The 17419-nt window shown below is 62.9% G+C and overlaps 1 protein-coding gene across 1 annotated transcript in view; it reads left to right on the top strand.

Annotated features, from left to right (window-relative positions):
• ATP6V1B1 (ATPase H+ transporting V1 subunit B1) overlaps positions 1 to 17419 on the top strand; it is a 54271-nt gene that overhangs the window by 1966 nt on the left and 34886 nt on the right. Inside the window, exons 3-6 of the mRNA XM_039551594.1 lie at positions 5531 to 5944; positions 6147 to 6193; positions 6366 to 6641; positions 11022 to 11209. Of these exons, the coding sequence (XP_039407528.1) occupies positions 5531 to 5944; positions 6147 to 6193; positions 6366 to 6641; positions 11022 to 11209 (925 nt within the window). The remainder of the gene's footprint in view (positions 1 to 5530; positions 5945 to 6146; positions 6194 to 6365; positions 6642 to 11021; positions 11210 to 17419) is intronic.

Raw genomic sequence — 17419 nt, 5'->3', positions numbered from 1 at the left:
GTCACCCCAAAACCCCCCAAGCCCCAGCGCTGCCGTGGGGGTCCCACAGCTCCTCCTGAGGTTTATTGGGGTCTCTCCTGGCCCCTCCTTGTCCTCCTCGTGTCCCTTTTCACTGTGGGGGTGACACCAGGATCCCCCAGAGCGGGGAGCAGGAGGGGCTGAACCCTCCCGCCCAATTCCCCATGGATCCTGTGGACGGGGTAAACTGAGGCAGCGGGAAGAGTCTGGGGGGTGCTTGGGGTTTTGGGGGGGACACAACCAAGCCACGCCCCCCACCCCCCTCATTCCCCAAACCAGGATCCAGATTCCTGGAGTTGGGATCCCTGGAGTTGGGATCCCTGGAGGGAGCAGCCGGGATCACGGAGATGAGGAGGGAGAGGGGATCCCAGGATTCCAGGAGCGGGGATGCCAGAGGAGGAGATTCCAGGAGAGGGATCTGACGAGCAGAGATGCCAGAGGATCCCAGGAGCAGGATCCTGGAAGCGCGATCCCAGGAGCAGGGAGGGTGACAGAGCAGATCCCAGAAGCAGGATTCCAGGCTTGGGATCCCAGGAGCAAGGATGCCAGAGGAGGAGATCCCAGGAGCGGGATCCGATCAGCAGGGGTGCCAGGAGAGGAAATCCCAGGAGCGGGATGCCAGGTTTAGGATCCCAACACCGGGATCCAGGATTGGGACCCCACTGGGGGGATACCAAAGGAAGCGATCCAGGAGCGGGATCCCAGGAACGCGGAGCGATCCGGGCTGCCCGACCCCGCCGCCCCACGCGCGGAGCTGTCCCCGCAGCCCCGGACACGTTTGGGACGGGGACACCCGGGCTGGCACAGCTGGCCGGGTCCCCTCGATGCCAGCGGGCTCGGCCACGGGCTCGGGTGTCGGGGCAGGGGTGCCCAGAGGGGCTGCGGGGTGGGTCCCCCCTGATTTCGTTTAATTCCCTTTAATTTCGTTTAATTTCTTTCAATCAGAGCGGGCGCGGCGGGCCCGGGCCGGGACGAGCGCGCCCACCCTCGGGGGACCCCGGCGGGGTTGGGGACAGCCAGACCCGGGCTGGGGTGTCCCCCACGCGTGCTGGGGGTATCCCCAACCCACCCGCACCCGGCACACCCGGGACACCCCGGGAGCGCTCGCTCCGGTAACGAAACCGGCGCTGCCGGGGCTCCGGGCGGGCCCGACGGGGCTGGGCACACACAGGGGCGTCCCCGAGGGTGGTGGCCGCGGGCTAGCGACCCCGTGGCGAAAGCCACCCACGGTCCCGCGGGGACACTGCGGGGTGGGCACGCTGCTCGCGGCGTCCCCGCACGGCCACACGGTGCCACCCACACCCACCCGTGTCTGCGCGCGGGGGCGGCCACCCTGATGCCCTCAAAAGCCACCGAGCCGCCCCAAACCCGCCACCCACGGGACAGGAGAGGTGGCCGGTCACACCCTGGCCGTGCGGCCGTGCCCACTCCCACGGGCCGGACACCGTCTCACTGCACCCGTGGGCGTTTCCCTCGTGTCCCCTCACTGTCCCCCCGTGTCCCCGCATTGTCGCCCCGTGTTTTTCGCACGGTTCCCCCGTGTTTTTCACGGCTCCCCCGTGCCCGTGACCTTGTCCTCCTGTCCCTTCACGACCCGCTGTGTCCCCGCACGGTTCCCCCGTGTCCCTTCACGGTCTCCCCGTGTCCCCACACAATCCCCCCGTGTCCCCGTGCAGTCCCCCAACGTTTTCTCGCTGTCCCCTCCTGGCCCCGCGCAGTTCCCCCCGTGTTTTCCCTCAGCCCCCCGTGTCCCCGCACAGGTCCTCCCGTGTTTTCACAGCCCCCGTGTCCCCTCACAGTCCCCCCGTGTCCCCTCACGATCCCCCGTGTCCCCTCACAGTCCCCCCGTGTCCCCGCACAGTCCTCCCGTGTTTTCACAGTCCCCCCGTGTCTCCTCACTGTCCCCCCGTGTCCCCTCTCCGTCCCCCCGTGTCCCCTCACAGTCCCCCCGTGTTTTCACAGTCCCCCCGTGTCTCCTCACAGTCCCCCCGTGTCCCCTCACGGTCCCGTGTCCCCTCACAGTCCCGTGTCCCCTCACCGTCCCCCCCGTGTCCCCTCACGGTCCCCCCGTGTTTTCACAGTCCCCCCGTGTCTCCTCACTGTCCCCCGTGTCTCCTCACAGTCCCGTGTCTCCTCACTGTCCCCCCGTGTCCCCTCACGATCCCCCGTGTCCCCTCTCCGTCCCCCCGTGTCTCCTCACAGTCCCCCCGTGTCCCCTCACCGTCCCCCCGTGTTTTCACAGCCCCCGTGTCCCCTCACAGTCCCCCCGTGTCCCCTCACGGTCCCCCGTGTCCCCGCACAGTCCCGTGTCCTCTCACAGTCCCCCCGTGTCCCTCACCGTCCCCCCCGTGACCCCTCACGATCCCCCGTGTCCCCTCACCGTCCCCCCCGTGTCCCCTCACCGTCCCCCCCGTGTCCCCTCACAGTCCCCCCGTGTCCCCTCACAGTCCCCCGTGTTCCCTCAACGTCCCCCCGTGTCCCCTCTCCGTCCCCCCCATGTCCCCTCACAGTCCCCCCCGTGTCCCCTCTCCGTCCCCCCCGTGTCCCCTCACAGTCTCCCCCGTGTCCCCTCACAGTCCCCCCGTGTCCCCTCACAGTCCCCCCGTGCCTCCTCACCGTCCCCCCCGTGTCCCCTCACGATCCCCCGTGTCCCCTCACAGGCCCGTGTCCCCTCACAGTCCCCCCGTGTCCCCTCACAGTCCCCCCGTGTCCCCTCACCGTCCCCCCGTGTCCCCGCCGCTGTCCCCGCGCCTGCCGAGGCCCCGCACCGCTCCCGGGCTCCGCCGCTCTCTCCCGGCCCGGGCCCGGCCTCGGCCTCGCCGCCCCGGCCCCGTGGGACCCTCGGCGGGGTCCCCACCCGGGACTATTCCCGGGGCAGCCGTTCCTTGGCGGGGACAAGGAGAAGGGATCCCCCCCTTCCCCCGGGGTCCTCGAGCTCCGGGACCCACCGGGGGCGGCCGGTTCGGGGTCGGGGGCAGCCCCAGCTCCGCTGCCGGCGAACCCCGCACCCTCCCCGCAGCCAGGCCCGGGGCCGAGCCGAGCCCACCGAGCCCATCCCCGAGCCTGGCCTTACCTCCATCTCCGGGGCACCGGGAGAACCGGGGGTCCCGGGGCGCTCCGGGCGGCGGATCCGGCTCTAAACCCGGGAAAATCAAGGAATTCTGTGCTTTTTTTTTCGCCCCCGGAGCGGCGAGAAGGAAAGGGGGGGGGTGGAACGGGGCGGCGGCTTGGGAGGGCCCCGGGGGCTCGGCGAGGCCGGCGGCGCGGTGAGAGCGCCGGGAACGGGGATGCTCCGGGAGAGCGCGGCCGCTCCCACCCCGGGCCGGGCTTGCCTGGGCTGGGTGTGCTCGGCAGGGCGCCGGGAGCGAGGAAAAAGCGGGATATCGATAATAAGAATACCGATAAATAGCGCTGATAGTACTAACAGGACTAATAGCAGGAATAGTGACGCCACTAATAATAGCAACGCTAATAGTGACACTAATACCGCTAATATTAACGCTAATTAAAGCAACAACAACAACGCCGAACCCAACCCAAAAACAACAACGACGACACCATAAAAACCGGCAATTTTTATTCCTGCTGCTATTTGGAATATCATTATTTTTGAGGACCTGGGAGTCCACGGAGGAGCGCGGATCCCCTCGCCTCCGCTTCCCGGCAGCGGCGCGGGCGGCTCGCACCCGGCATTTCCCCTTTCCCCTTCTCCCGGAGCAAATCCCTTCCCGTTATTATTCACGTTAATCGTGGGGAGAACGGGAAAAAAACCAAACCCAGCAGGAAAGGAGCGGGAGCCGTGAGGAGGCGGCGGGGGCTCAGCGGGCACCGGGGCCGCTTCTCCGCCGCTCGTCGTGCGGCCTCAGCCGCCGCTCGGGGCCGGGGCTCGGCGAAAGGAGAATTTTTCGTTCCAGCCGCCCTCCGTCCTGCCGGTGGGACCGGGCCGCAGCCTTTCCCCGTGCGTGACCGCCGCGCATCGCCGCTGCACGGTGCTGGGGGGCTGAGGCCGCAGGGCGGGCTGGGTTTGGGGTCATTTTCCTGGTTTTCGTTAAAAATCGTTGGCTGCTGTCACAACCACCACCGGGCCCGGTGGCGGGGCACGGCGGAGCCCGGCTGTCCGGCTGTCCGGCTGTCCGGCTGTCCGGCTGTCCGGCTGCTCGGCCCGGCCTTGCGGCAGCCCCGGGAGTAGGGAACCGGAACCGGGGAGCGGGGAACGGGGAGCGGGGCACCGGCTGCTGCCGCCAGCGCCTTCCCCGAAGCGGCGGCTCCATCCCCGCTCGCCCCTCGGCGCCCCGCAGAACCGGGGGTGCGCCCCGGGACCACCGGCCTTGAGCGGGGCCCGTCCTGGGCGCTCTCCCCGCTCGGCCTTTTTCGTTCGCTTTATTTCCTTCCCCTTTTCCTCTTTTGGATTTTATTTCCTTCCTTTTACATTCATTTCTTTCCTCTTACTTTCTTTATTCCTACAGTTTGATTTTGCCTTCTGATTTTATTTTTTTCCTTTTTATTTTCTCTTCTCCCCGCTCTGTTTCCCCTCGCTCCGCGCTGTTCCGGTTATTTCACGGCCGGGCCCAGGCCGCGGCAGGCTCGGACATTCAGCGGCCACTCCAGCCCAGGGCCTTGAACTCCCGGTGTCCGGCAGACCCCGAACCGGACACCTCCCGCCTCTGCCTGGCTCTGCCCGGTGCCCGGGCCGTACCCAGACCCCTGCGGGCTCCCCCAGCCCGGGGCGGTGCCCGGTACCGGGCCGTGGGTGCTGCGGGGCGCAGAAGCTGCGAAGTCTCGGGGCTGCTTGGGTTAAAAGTTCATTTATTTGTTTTCTATTTATTTATTTATTTATTTATTTATTTATTTTTAATCCGCCGCCGTTACAACCGTTTCGATTTGCGGCAGTACCGGGGAGACTGGGGCGGCCGCCCCCGGGGAAGCATCGCTGCCGCCGCCGCTGTTTCGGCCCGGTTTTGCCCCGTTGAGGGGACAGGGGCGGATCGGAGCCCCCCGAGGCAGGGGAGGTTCCCGGGGACACCCCCGCACACACGCGGGGTCCGGCATTCCCAGCTGAAAACCGGGAGCCGCCCCCGCTCGGTGCCGGTGCCGCTGTGCCGGATCTGGGAATTTCGGGGCTCCCCCGCTGCCCCATCCCGGGGTGGCATTGGGGTAACCCCGGTAGCAGCGGGGACCCTCGGGCTCCCGGGCTGCGGGGCACAGCGGGGAAGCGGGACCGGAGCCCCCCGACCCCCGCCCGGCCCGGGGAGGGCCAGCGCCGGCCGGGGCTGGGGGGATTCCTTTATTCGTTGCCATCTCTGCCGGCGCTGCCCCGCCTCGCCGGGGGTCCCCAAGGGTGAGACCCCCGAGAAAGCGGCACCCCCGCCACGGGAACCGGAGCCGCCGCAGCGGCCGCCGAGGGGCTCTTTGTTTACCAATCGGTGTCACGGAACGAGAGGGCAGGAAATTGCGTCTGTGCCGGGCCGTTAATTTAAAATCGGCTCTTTCCTCCCTCCCCGGTCGCCCGCAGCCGCTCCCCGACGCGGCGGGGGCTCGGCCACCCGCTCCCCGCTGCCGGCTCCGGCGGCGGCCGCCGGGAGATGCGCAGCGGAGCGAGGCGGCGGGGGAGGGCCGGGCCGGAGGAATAAGGACCCGGCTTCTTCGCCGGTCCACCCCCGGCCGCTTCCTCCGCAGCTCCCTCCCCTCGGCCTCCCTTTCCCCTCCCGCCCTTTACCCCCCTAAAATCATCCCCCCCAATCTCCCGGTATTGATTTCCCCGCACGCCAATCCCCAAGCGCAGCGCGGCGAGCCCGGGCACCGGCGGCGCCTCCCGTCGCCCGCTTCCCGCCGGCACTGGCACCGGCACCGGCACCGGCGCTCCATGGAAGGGCAGCGGCTGCGGCCGGAGCGCCTGAAGTTTGCCCGGAGCGAGGTGCCGCGGGAGGTGGAGCTGGGGAGGGGGCGCGGGGGCGGGGGGGGTGCTCAGCCGCCTGTCAAAGTTTGAAACTCCTTTTCCCCCACCCTCGCACCCTCTCGGGACGCCCTCACGGGTCCCCCCCCCGCCCCACCCCACACACCCCCGGTACCACCCCCGGCGGGGCGGGGAGGGGGGTGCTCTTTAAATACCGGCCCCCCGGGTGGGAGAGGGCGACAGGCGGGAGGCGACGGCCCCCGGCGGTCCCCGGCCATGGGGGTGAGCTGGGGCGCCGAGCCCCGGGGGGCCGGCGAGGGGCGGAGAGGGGAAGGGGTCTAGGGAGGGTGGGGGGGGCTCCCTCCCATCCCCCCCGCCCAGCCTTGCCTCCTCTCTCCCTCTCCCCGTGTCTCTCTCTGCCTCCTGATGTTTGATCCCGCCGCGGCGCCCGCAGGGATGAGCGATGGAGGGGCCGAGCCCGGCGGGAGCCCCGTGCTGCTGGCCGAGCCCGCGGCCACCGGGCGGGCCCGGGAGAAGGCGCCGACCCGGCCGGAGCTGGAGGGCGCCCTGCGCGCCGGCGGCGGCGGCGGCGGCGGAGCCGGCGGCGGCTTCAAGGACATCCCGGGAACGTCGGCGGTCAGCCCCGGCTCCTCCAAGCAGTGCGCCCCGGACACCGAGAGCCCGTCGGGGACCGGCGAGGCGGATTACTGCCGCCGCATCCTGGTGCGAGGTACGGGCACGCTCCCCGCTCCCCGCTTCCCCGGCCGGCAGTTCCCGCTCCGGGGATGGGGCATCCCCGACACCGCTTCCAGCGCATCCCGGGCGCTTCCCGCCTGCGACCTCCGGCCTCCCGGCCCCGCCGCTTGTGCCCCGGCTCTGCTGCGTGCGGCACGGACCGGGCCCGCTGCCCCAGCCCGGCTCCGCCGGCAGCGGGCTGGGAGCGGGGCCGTGCCCAGCGGGCGGCCGGGAGGGCTCCAGGGGAACAGCCCCGGGGTCACGGAACCCCGGGCCGGCGGAGCCCCGCGGGGACGCGCGGGCGGCGGCAGAGGGGGGACAGCATCGGCTCGGCGTTGGAAGCGATGTCGCAGGAGAAAAGCGTCACGGAGCGGCGGCGGGCGAGGGGGGGTTTATTATTATTTTTTTTTTCCCCTTTATAATATCACCGGCTCGGCCCCGGCTGGGGCTCGGCGTTCCCCGGAGCCGCCGCGTCCCGCGTCCCGCATCCCCGCATCCCGCCCCGCCGCCAGCGCTCAGTCCCGCCGGCCCGGGGCTCGCCGGGACCACTTCTGGCTTGTGGCGAACCCCGAGAAGTTTGGGGAGCCCTGGTGCCGGTGTCGCAGGCGGGCGGGTCCCGAGCGCTCCGCCGGCTCCGGGATCCCGGGGACGCTCCGAGTCGCCGCCGCTCCTCCGGAGCCCGGGGCAGCTCGGCGGCCGCTCGGCGATCAGGGCCGAGGCCTCCCGGTGCCCAGCACAGCGCTCGGGCAGCGCGGCAGGGACCGGAGCGGCGGCCGTGACCTCCCTCCTCACCACCGCGGGGGCGGCGAGGACCGGAGCCGGGTCCGTGTTCCATCGTTATCCCGGGCTCGGGTATCCCGGGAAAGTGCCCCGCCGCTCACCGAAGCCTCTTCGGGGTTTGTCGCGATAGGCGCCCTTCGCCGACAGCCCGGTTGTCCCCCCAGTCCGAGCCGGGGACAGCGGCGAGCAGCGGGCAGCGCTCGGGGACGAGCCCCGGGGTCCCGCCCGTGGTGTCCCGAGTCCCCGGGGGTCGCCGAGCGGGGCCGCCGCCGGTCCCGCCCGGGTCAGGCTGGGGTCAGGCCTCTCCTGCACCGGTTTCAGCCCTGCCGAGGCCGCCCCGACGGTGCTGGCACCGGGAGAGGGGCGGGGGTCGGTGCCCAAGGCCGGGGCAGGTTCTGCGCTCCCGCCGGCCCCGGGGACCCTCACGGGGAGCGCCCGGTTTCACCATCTTGCTGCAGCCGCCACGGTGCGGACAAAATGGTGGCGAGGAGAAAACGCCGCAAATCACCGGGATTGAGCCCAAATGAAGCGGGGGGGCGACGTGGCGGGGCCACCCGGGCTGCGGGGACACGGGGCCGCCGGTCCCCACCCGCCCCGGCCGCGGTGCCGCAGCCGGGCAGGGCCGGGGCCGAGCAGCGGCTGGGCCCAGGCGGAGCCTCCCGGTGGGTTTTGTGTAAAGCGGGAAGCTCAAAGGTTTATTTTTATGTTTGCAAATATATTTTTTTTAAATATTTTGAGTTCCGCCCTCGCTGCCTGCCCGGGGAAAGGGCCCCCGCCAGCCCCGGCCCCGGTGAGGAGCGGCTGCCACGGAGCTGCCGCCAGCCCCGGTGCCGCCCGGTGCTCGCCCGCGGTGCTTTCGGTGAAGTCGGGGGTCCTGGTGACCCCCTCACATCGGCGGGGTCCTCTCGGGGTCTCGGTCCTCTCGCCGGTCCCACGATACCGGCGATGGTCCGTGCGGGACGGAGCCTCCCGGTCACCTCCCGGTCACCTCCCGGCCATCCCGGTCTCGTCGCGGGTGGTTCCCGGGGATAAACGGGACGAGAACTCGGCAGCCGAGGGACCTGGGCAGTCCTGGGGCCGGTCCCGCTGTCACCACGGCCACTGCAGCCCCACGGGGCTGAGGACACATCCCGGGGTGCTCGCCTCGTTCCTCCCGGCGCTGGCCCAGCGCTGGGCCCGGTGGCAACAGAGCACACGGAGGAACCCCGGTGGCGTTCGGGGGCGCTGGGAAGGGCTGCGCGTTTCTCTGCCCCCGAGGTGCCACCATGGGCACCCCATGGCACGGAGGGGACATGCTGGGAGCTGGCAGAGGGGGTGTGCACCCCGAAAGGTCCTGGCAGCTGTGTTGGTGCAGAGCCCAGGTGGGCACGGGGTGTCCCTGTGCCAGGGTGGGGTGTCCCTGTGGATATGGGGGTGCGTGGGGTGTCCCTGTGCCACGAAAAGGTGTCCCTGGGGATTTGGGTGTCCTCTGCTCTTTTGGGGGATTTCAACCCCCCCCGTGTCCTGGCTCCAGTGCCACCAGGTGTACCCCGGTCCCCAAGAGCAGGATGTGTCACCGCGGCCTCGCCAGCGAATCCCAGGCCTGTGGAACCCCTCGGGCAGTCCTGGCAGGACTGGGAAGTGTTGGGGCTCCAGGATGGGAAAAGGTTCTCAGGACGGGGTTCCCAAAGCTGGAATGGGGGGCACGGCCTGAGCACCCCAAAACCTACACTGGGGAAGGTCAGCAGGGCTGCGACCACGGGTTTGGTGTCTCCTGTGCCGCGCTGGCACCGTGGCCGTGCCCTTTTCCCTGCCCTCCCTCCGGAGCCGCTCCATCTGCGGGGGGATAACAATAAATAATGCCCGAGCTGACGCCGAGGGCGCAGCTGCGGCCTTGGATCCGGCGGCCCCGGCATTCCCGGCTGTTGTTGTGCTGGGGCCGTGGCGTGGGCACGGACGTGGGCACGGATGCGGGCACGGGAGTGCGGACGTGGCCCGAAGCGTCGTCGCCGCCTCGGCTCTTCCCACACAAAATGGTTCCCGGCGCCCTGATCCCGCCGGAAAAGCCGCTGATCCGCCTACAACCCCTTTCCTTCCCGGCAGCTCCGCGCCAACCTGTGGGGTTTGGGGTTTGGGGTGTGGGTCTGGTGCCACCACACCCTGTGCCACGTCGCTTGTCCCCAGGACTCCTTCGGTGCCACGTTCCGGGAAAGCGCCTCGGCCGTGTCCCGCTGCTCCGCAGTGGGGAAGCGGATCTGGGATTGGGGTCCCTTTCCCAAATCGGTGTTTGGTCCCCATTGCCACCATCCCGGTGCCGGATCCACCACCCTCATCCCAGCTCCTTCATCCTCATCCCGGCTCTGCCGAGCCTGTGGCAGTGCCACCATTCCCATCCCAGCGCCACCGCCCCTATCCCATCCCGATCACCCCATTCCCAGCTCCATTGCCCCGTTCCCAGCTTCTCCTCGCTGTTTTCCTCCTTCCTACCCCAGGAATTTTATAATCCCTTCATTCCCGACTCAGCCGGAGGGAGGGAGAGCCGTTGACTTCCAACCGGGATCCCTCCGGAATTGGGATCGAGCATCCCAAAATCAGGGCCTGGCTTGGGGCTGCTCTCTTGGAGTGACTTCCTGGCTGGATTTTAACCCTCTGGAAAAGCCCCTGGAAGCTTTGCAGGGAGGGCTCACCCAAACCAGTTCAGCACTGGTGCTACTGGAGCTCGAGGAGAGTCAGGATTTTGGGATCTAGTAAGACCCCGGAGGACGATTCCCAAGGCTCATTCTAATTCCTGGGAGCTGGGACAGAATTCCTGTTGATTTTTTTGGTCGAGTTCGTTCTTTTCCAGTGGGAAGCGAAGCCACGGAGGCTCCTCCGGAGTGGCCACGAGCCGCTTCCCACGACCTGGGATGAAGCCAAACCCTCCGGCTTTTCTTTCCCTAAATATTCCCAACCTCGTAGAATCCATGGCCGGGAGCAGCTCGGTGCCAACAGCACTTCCCAAACTTGTCCTTTAATAGAAAACCGCCCCGAAATGGAAGCTGAGCTTTCCAAGGGAATATTCCCTCCATGAGGATAATTCCGGAGGGACGGGAATTGTAATAGAGGGGAATTTTTTCAGTATTGCCAAGGAAGGAGAGAAATTTAAAATTATATAAAAATTATGTAAAAATTATATGAAAATTATATGAAAATTATATGAACATTATATTTAAAAAATCTTTAATTCCAATTCTTCCTTGGCATAAATTTCCTTTTTGCTCCTGGCTTTCCGAACTATTATTTCCAGCATGAAATGCTCCGTTTTCCAAAAAAACTTTCTGGCTTCTATTTATGTCTTTAAAAAATCCTAATTCGTGGAGATTTGTCGTCTTTCCCTAAATATTTATAAACTCAACACATTTGGGGCCAGAGGGCAGAACCAAACCATGACTTAACTCCAGCTTGTGGGATTTCCATGGATACCCCGCATCCAGCCTCTCTTTAATTCCATTTATTCACCTTTTTTCCCCCAATAACCGGATTTTTTTAGATTTTTGGACCCCTTCCTCCATTTTTTTCCCCTTGCAACCGTGGGAATTTTTTTTTCCCCTCACGGTTCTCCCCGTTTCCCCCACAGATGCCAAAGGGACGATCCGGGAGATCGTGCTGCCCAAAGGGTTGGACCTGGACCGGCCCAAGAGGACGCGGACGTCCTTCACGGCGGAGCAGCTCTACCGCCTGGAGCTGGAATTCCAGCGCTGCCAGTACGTGGTGGGCCGGGAAAGGACGGAGTTAGCCCGGCAGCTCAACCTCTCCGAGACGCAGGTGAGACCCGTGGTGGCACCTCCGGGCTGGGGACACCGCGGTGGCCGTGTCCCCAAGCCGTCAGATGCGCGGAGCGAGGGGACGAGGGGATGCTTGCGGTGTTTTCCCGCTGATGGTTTTCCACCATCCCGTCCTTGGAATGGTTGGAATAGAGTTGGGGACAACCCTGAGGGGTCTGTGGTGGACGCCCTCGCTGGTGGTGTCCCCTCAAATGTCCGGCAAAGGGTCAAGGGGAGGTTGGAGATGGCTTGGAGTAATCTGGGGTTGGAAAAAGTGTCCCTGGATGAGTTTTGAGGTCTTTTCCAACCCATTCCATGATCCCGTGAAAAGTGGGAAGAGGAAGGAGAGGGGGTGACAGCAGTGGGACTTTGTGGGATTGGGATGGGTGGGAGGTGCTCCCCCTTTTCCTGCGCCCCAATCCCGGCGGGATGGGGGTGTCGCTGGAATTGGGCCTGGATCTCTTCTCCATCGCCTTCCTTGGATGATGGGGAGGGATTTTCCTGGTTTTCCTGCGCTGGGGAGATCTGGGAGAATAGATCGGGTGAGCTCCGAGGTCGGTGCCTCTGATGGGGTCGTAATGGTTTTGGGCTTAGAAATTTGTAATTAAAGAGTAATAATTAGTAATTGAATAATATTAATAATAATATTTCTAGAAAATATTCGTATTATCGATATTATTATAATAATGATGAATATTCTGCCCCGTCCACCCCTTCCCTGCCGCGTCTGGCAACAGCGTCGCTTCCCTCCATTCACCTAGGAAAGAATTCCAATTTTTCCGACCCTTTTTATGGAATAAACCCATCCCAGGCTCTGAGGGGTGGGATTTGGGGAGATCCTGCTGCTGGGCGAGGGGAAAATCGGCATTCTGGGATTTTTTTGGTGGCGGAGTAGGGTGAGAAGGAGGATTTCGGGTGGGATTCGGCTGTGACAGAAGTGGCCTTGGATGCCTCTTCCCGGGGTCCCAGTGTCACCTCCATGGAGCTGGGAGTGACACAGGTGGGCTTGGCCGTGTCACCCCGCGGGAACGGCTTTGTCCCCGGCACAGGCAGCTGGTGAAGGGTCCCTCTTCTTGGAGTTCCTCTTCCTGGGGTCTCTCTTCCCGAGATTTCTCTTCCCGGGGTCCCAGTGTCACCTCCATGGAGCTGGGACAGTCACGGGTGGGCTTGGCCGTGTCACACTGCGGGAAGAGCTTTGTCCCGCTGGTGAGGGGCCCCTCTTCCCGGTGTCCCTCTTCCTGAGACCCTTCTCCTCGGGATTCCTCTTCCCGGGATCCCTCTTCCCGAGGTCTCTCCATGGAGCTGGGACAGTCACGGGTGGGCTCAGCCGTGTGGGAGCAGCTTTGTCCCCCGGCACCGGCAGCCAGTGCAGGGTCCCTTTCCCAGTGTCCCTTTTCCCACTGTGTCACCTCCACAGATCCATGAGGGACCGTGGAAAGCAGGAGCACAGGATTCCAGGGAGCTGGGAACCACACTGGGGTCCCTTTTCCCGGGATTCCTCTCCTGGAGTCCCCTGGGTCACCTCCACAGAGCTGGGAGTGACGGGGGTGGCCTTGGCCGTGCCGTGACAAGGGACAAGCTGTGTGTCCCTGGTGGGATCCCTCTTCCCAAATCCCTTTTCCCAAATCGTTCTTCCCAAATCCCTTTTCCCAAATCCCTTTTCCCAAATCCCTCCTCCCAAATCGTTCTTCCCAAATCCCTCTTCCCAAGATCCCTTTTCCCAGGGTCTCTCCATGGGCTTGGCAGAGTTTGTCCCCGTGACCAGCAGGGACATGAGGCTGTGCCCAGCAGGGTGCCAGGGTTGAGAGGGCACAGCCTTTCCTTAGGGATGAAATTCCCGTCTTTTCCCGCTACTTTGGAGCCTCGCTGCTGCCTTCATCCCTGGGTGAGAAAATTCCCACCCCGTGGGCCGGGCGCTGTCGCTTCTCCTCTGCTCTCCCCTTTCCCTCACCCTTTTCCCTCCTTCATCCCTGTCTCCTTAAATTCCTTTGAATTCCTGCTTTTCACACCGTTTTTCCTTCCCCGAAGCCAATTCCCAGTTCCCAGAACCTTCTCAGCTCCCTCCCCAGCCACCCAGGCATCCATTCCCAAATTCCTCCTCTTCCTCTCCATGTCTCGTGGGATGATTTCACTCTCAGGGCATCCCCCTTTACCTTCTTCCTGGTTTTTCATGGCCAGGATGTTTCCCTCAGGAATTCCAAGAGCTTTAAACCAAGTTTTCCAAGCCCACTTTGGGTCTGGAGGGTGCTGATCCCACCTGGATGCGGCCTGGGGGAGGGAAAAATCACCTCCAGCCCCTCCTGTCCCCCTGCAGCTCCTCCAAATAGGGATAAATCCCAACTTTCTGAGCAATCCCAGGATTTTGGGTGCTTCTGCTGATTCATTCCCGGAGCAGCTCCCAGAATTTAGGGAATTTTAGTGGCGGATCCTCAACTAGCAGCATCTCCTGGCTTTTCTTCTTGGGAGGGGGAGGGACAGATCCTTTCCAGCCCCTCCCTGCGTTGGATTTTAATTCCAAGACCAGGAAGCCGCTCCTGGCTTTTCCCTGTGCCGGCACCCGTGGATGTGATGGGAAGCCTGAAGGAAAGGGGCCACCAGGGATGGGATTTTTTTGTGCCTGTGGATGTTTGGGAAAGGGCGGTGGGAAGAGGGGGGAGAGGATGATTCATCCCGGCGAGGAGGGAATGTGACGAGATGGGAAGAGACACGGTGTGATCGCAGCTGGAATGCTGCAGCCCAGCATTCCCGGGAGCGGATCCTGCAGAAATCCTGCTGGAAAAAGGGAAAATGGGAGATTTTCGAGCTCTGGTTTTACTTCCCTGGCACCTGATCCCGTTGTTTGGCAGAGTTGGAGGCGGGATGGGTTGGGGAGTGCGGGATTTGGGATTTTTTTTGGCTCTGAGTCCTGCTCCAAGAGGAGGGATCTGCAAGAAAAAGAGGGAATTATTGGGAGGAGAGGAGGGATCAGCCAGGGAGAGGGGGATCACCTAGAAAAGATGGGAATCACGCAGGAGAGAGGGTGGGATCATCCAGGGGAGACTAGGGATCACCCAGGGGAGATGGGATTCATCCAGAGGAGAGGAGGGATCACCCAGAAAAGATGGGAATCACTGGAAGTGAGAGTGGGATCATCCAGGGAGAGCTGGGATCGCTCAGAGGAGGGGGAAAATCACCCAGGGAAGAGGGGGATCACCCAGAAAAGATGGGAATCATCCAGGAGTGAGGGTGGGATCACCCAGAAAAGATGGGAATCATCCAGGAGAGAGGGTAGGATCATCCAGGGAGAGCTGGGATCGCTCAGAGGAGGGGGAAAATCACCCTGGGGAAACGGGAATTGCCTGGAATTGAGAGTGGGATCATCCAGGGAGAGCAGGGATCTCTCAGAGGAGGGGGGAAATCACCCAGAAAAGAGGGGGATCAGCCCAGAAGAGATGGGAATCATCCAGGAATGAGGGTGGGATCATCCACGGAGAGCAGGGATCGCTCAGAGGAGAGGGAAAATCACCCAGGGAAAAGGGGGATCAGCCCAGAAAATATGGGAATCATTCAGGAATGAGGGTGGGATCACCTAGAAAATATAGGAATCACCTGGAAGTGAGAGTGGGATCATCCAGGGAGAGCTGGGATTGCTCAGAGGAGAGGGAAAATCACTCAGGGAAGAGGGGAATCAGCCCAGAAAAGATGGGAATCATCCAGGAATGAGGGTGGGATCATCCAAGGGAGAGCAGGGATCACCCAGGGGAGATGGGATTCATCCAGAGGAGAGGAGGGATCACCCAGAAAAGATGGGAATCACTGGAAGTGAGAGTGGGATCATCCAGGGAGAGCTGGGATCGCTCAGAGGAGGGGGAAAATCACTCAGGGAAGAGGGGAATCAGCCCAGAAAAGATGGGAATCATCCAGGAATGAGGGTGGGATCATCCAAGGGAGAGCAGGGATCACCCAGGGGAGATGGGATTCATCCAGAGGAGAGGAGGGATCACCCAGAAAAGATGGGAATCACCCAGGAATGAGGGTGGGATCACCCAGAAAATAGAGGAATCACCTGGAAGTGAGGGTGGGATCATCCAGGGCAGAGGGAGAGAATTTCGGAGCTGCTTCCGCCCATCCAAGGAATTCCTCTTCCCTCCTGGGATCCACATCCCCGCTCTGCCTCCCAGTGCTTTTCCTAATTAACCCACAGATGTGATTAAACGAGTTTAATTAACCTGAGGAATGTTTCCATTGGAGAATATTTTCATGGAGATGCCGAGGCGAGCTTTGAGATCCTTGGGATGAACTGGGAAGTGACGGGGGCATCCCAAACCCATCCCAAATCCGTGGATCCGTGGATCTGGCTTTCACTGGGAAACTCCACCGGAATCCTGAAGGGAAAAGTGCCCCTTCTCAGGATTCAGGAGTCTCCAAGAGTTTTTCCAACCTCAGCCATCCCATAATTCCATGATTTCTGCCTGCTTGGCTGCTGGCAAATCCATGGGGCTTTCCTGGTGTCCCCATGGGCTCCATCCAGACCTTCCTGGGGACAACTCCTGAGCCACCCTACAGCCCAACACCCGCCCGGAGCATCCCGGGATTCCCAACATGGAGCAAAACATCTGGAAAAGGCAGAGGAGGGCTGGGAAGGTCTATTTATAGCCCGGCAATTAAGAGGAGGCTGTTAAAAATTAATCACCTCAGCTCGTTAACGGCTCCCAGTCCCCACAGGGACGGGGCTGGGGCTGCCACAGGTTTTCCTCTCCCAGGGAAAAAAAAGCAGGAAAAATAAGGCTGGGAAGAGCTGGGAGCCCCAAACCCCCGTGATTCCCATTTCCCTCTGGACTGGGACACGGTGGGAGTGATGGGATCCACCCCAGGTGATTTTGGAATTTCCAGAGGGCAGGGATAGGTGGGATCTTGGGAAGGGATTCCTGGCTGGGCTGGAATTCCCAGAGAAGCTGTGACCGCCCCTGGATCCCTGGAAGTGTCCAAGGCCAGGCTGGATCCACCTGGGATAGTGGGAGGTGTCCCTGGCCATGGGAAAAAAAAGCTTTAGGGTCCTTCCCAACCCAAACCAGTTGGGAATTCTGGGATCAATCCTGAGGAGGTCTCCATCCCTCCCTCATTCTATCTCTTCTGGCGGAGTTTTTTCGGGATGGGATGAATTCTCCCACCTTATTTTCCTGGAGCATTTCCCTGACCCACTTCCAGGAGGGATCTGGGCTCTTCCAGAGGATCTGGGAAGAGCATCCTGCAGCTGCCAAATCCTTGGGAGCAGGTGGCAGGAGGGGAACATCAACCCCAAAGATCCCACATTTAACGGGATCAGGGTCACACCTGGATCCACCTGGAATGGAGGGGGATCCTAAATCCCAGTAACCACCGGAGATTCCTGGGATTTGAGCACCTCCAGGAGCTGCTGGATCCCATTCCCACATCCCATCCTGGGTCAGAGCACGTTCCTGGAGGTGCCCCAAATCCCAGGAATCTCCGGGGGGGGGGACAATAAAGCCCGGCCTAAGCGAGGACGCCGCGGTGGCGGGGCCAGGCTGGCACAGCCCCGGGAGCCTCCCGAATTCCGGCATCAAGATCCCAAAAACGGGGCAGGGAGCTTGGTTGGGGTGATAAATTCTGGATTTTTGGGGAGTGTTCCTAAAATGGGGAGTGGGAAATTAATTGGGGTCTGCTGTGGGATAGATGAGTTGGGTATTTGGGATCCCGAAATATCCGGGGGTCTCCACGGTTCTCCAAGCACTGATGAAAAAAAATTGGGAATAATTCACCGGGATTTTTGTCATTAAGGATTTACAATCCCCTCCCCCCTCCAAAAAAAAGAAAAAATCCCAGGATTTCAGAGTTTCTGATGGAAAATTTTGACTCCCAGTGAAGCCGAACTGGGTGTTTCCAGAACAATCCCAGCATCCTCCAAGTGTGATTTAAACGTTTTCCTGAAAAAATGATCGGATTTGGGGCTGGTGATGGGTTTTGGTGATGGTTTTGGGCCAGAATTCCCACCCTGGGGTCCCATCCAGACCCCCGGGATTTCAGGGAGGGTGTCCCTGCCAGGGTGGTGTCCCCACCCATCCCAGCACTTCCCAAAACCCCAAAAATGGGAGAATTCCCCTCCAGCTTCACTGGCGTGCCCAAATTTTCCATTTCCAAAAGGCTCTGGAGCACCCGCGAGGTTCCCTGGCTGTGAAGCCGGGAATATTCGGAATATTGGAGCAGGAGCCGG

This window comes from Corvus cornix, chromosome 4, assembly GCF_000738735.6.
Source record: "Corvus cornix cornix isolate S_Up_H32 chromosome 4, ASM73873v5, whole genome shotgun sequence".
Taxonomy (NCBI): domain Eukaryota; kingdom Metazoa; phylum Chordata; class Aves; order Passeriformes; family Corvidae; genus Corvus; species Corvus cornix.
The sequence above is the reverse complement of the archived record's forward strand: the minus strand, read 5'-3'. Positions and strand labels throughout refer to the sequence as shown.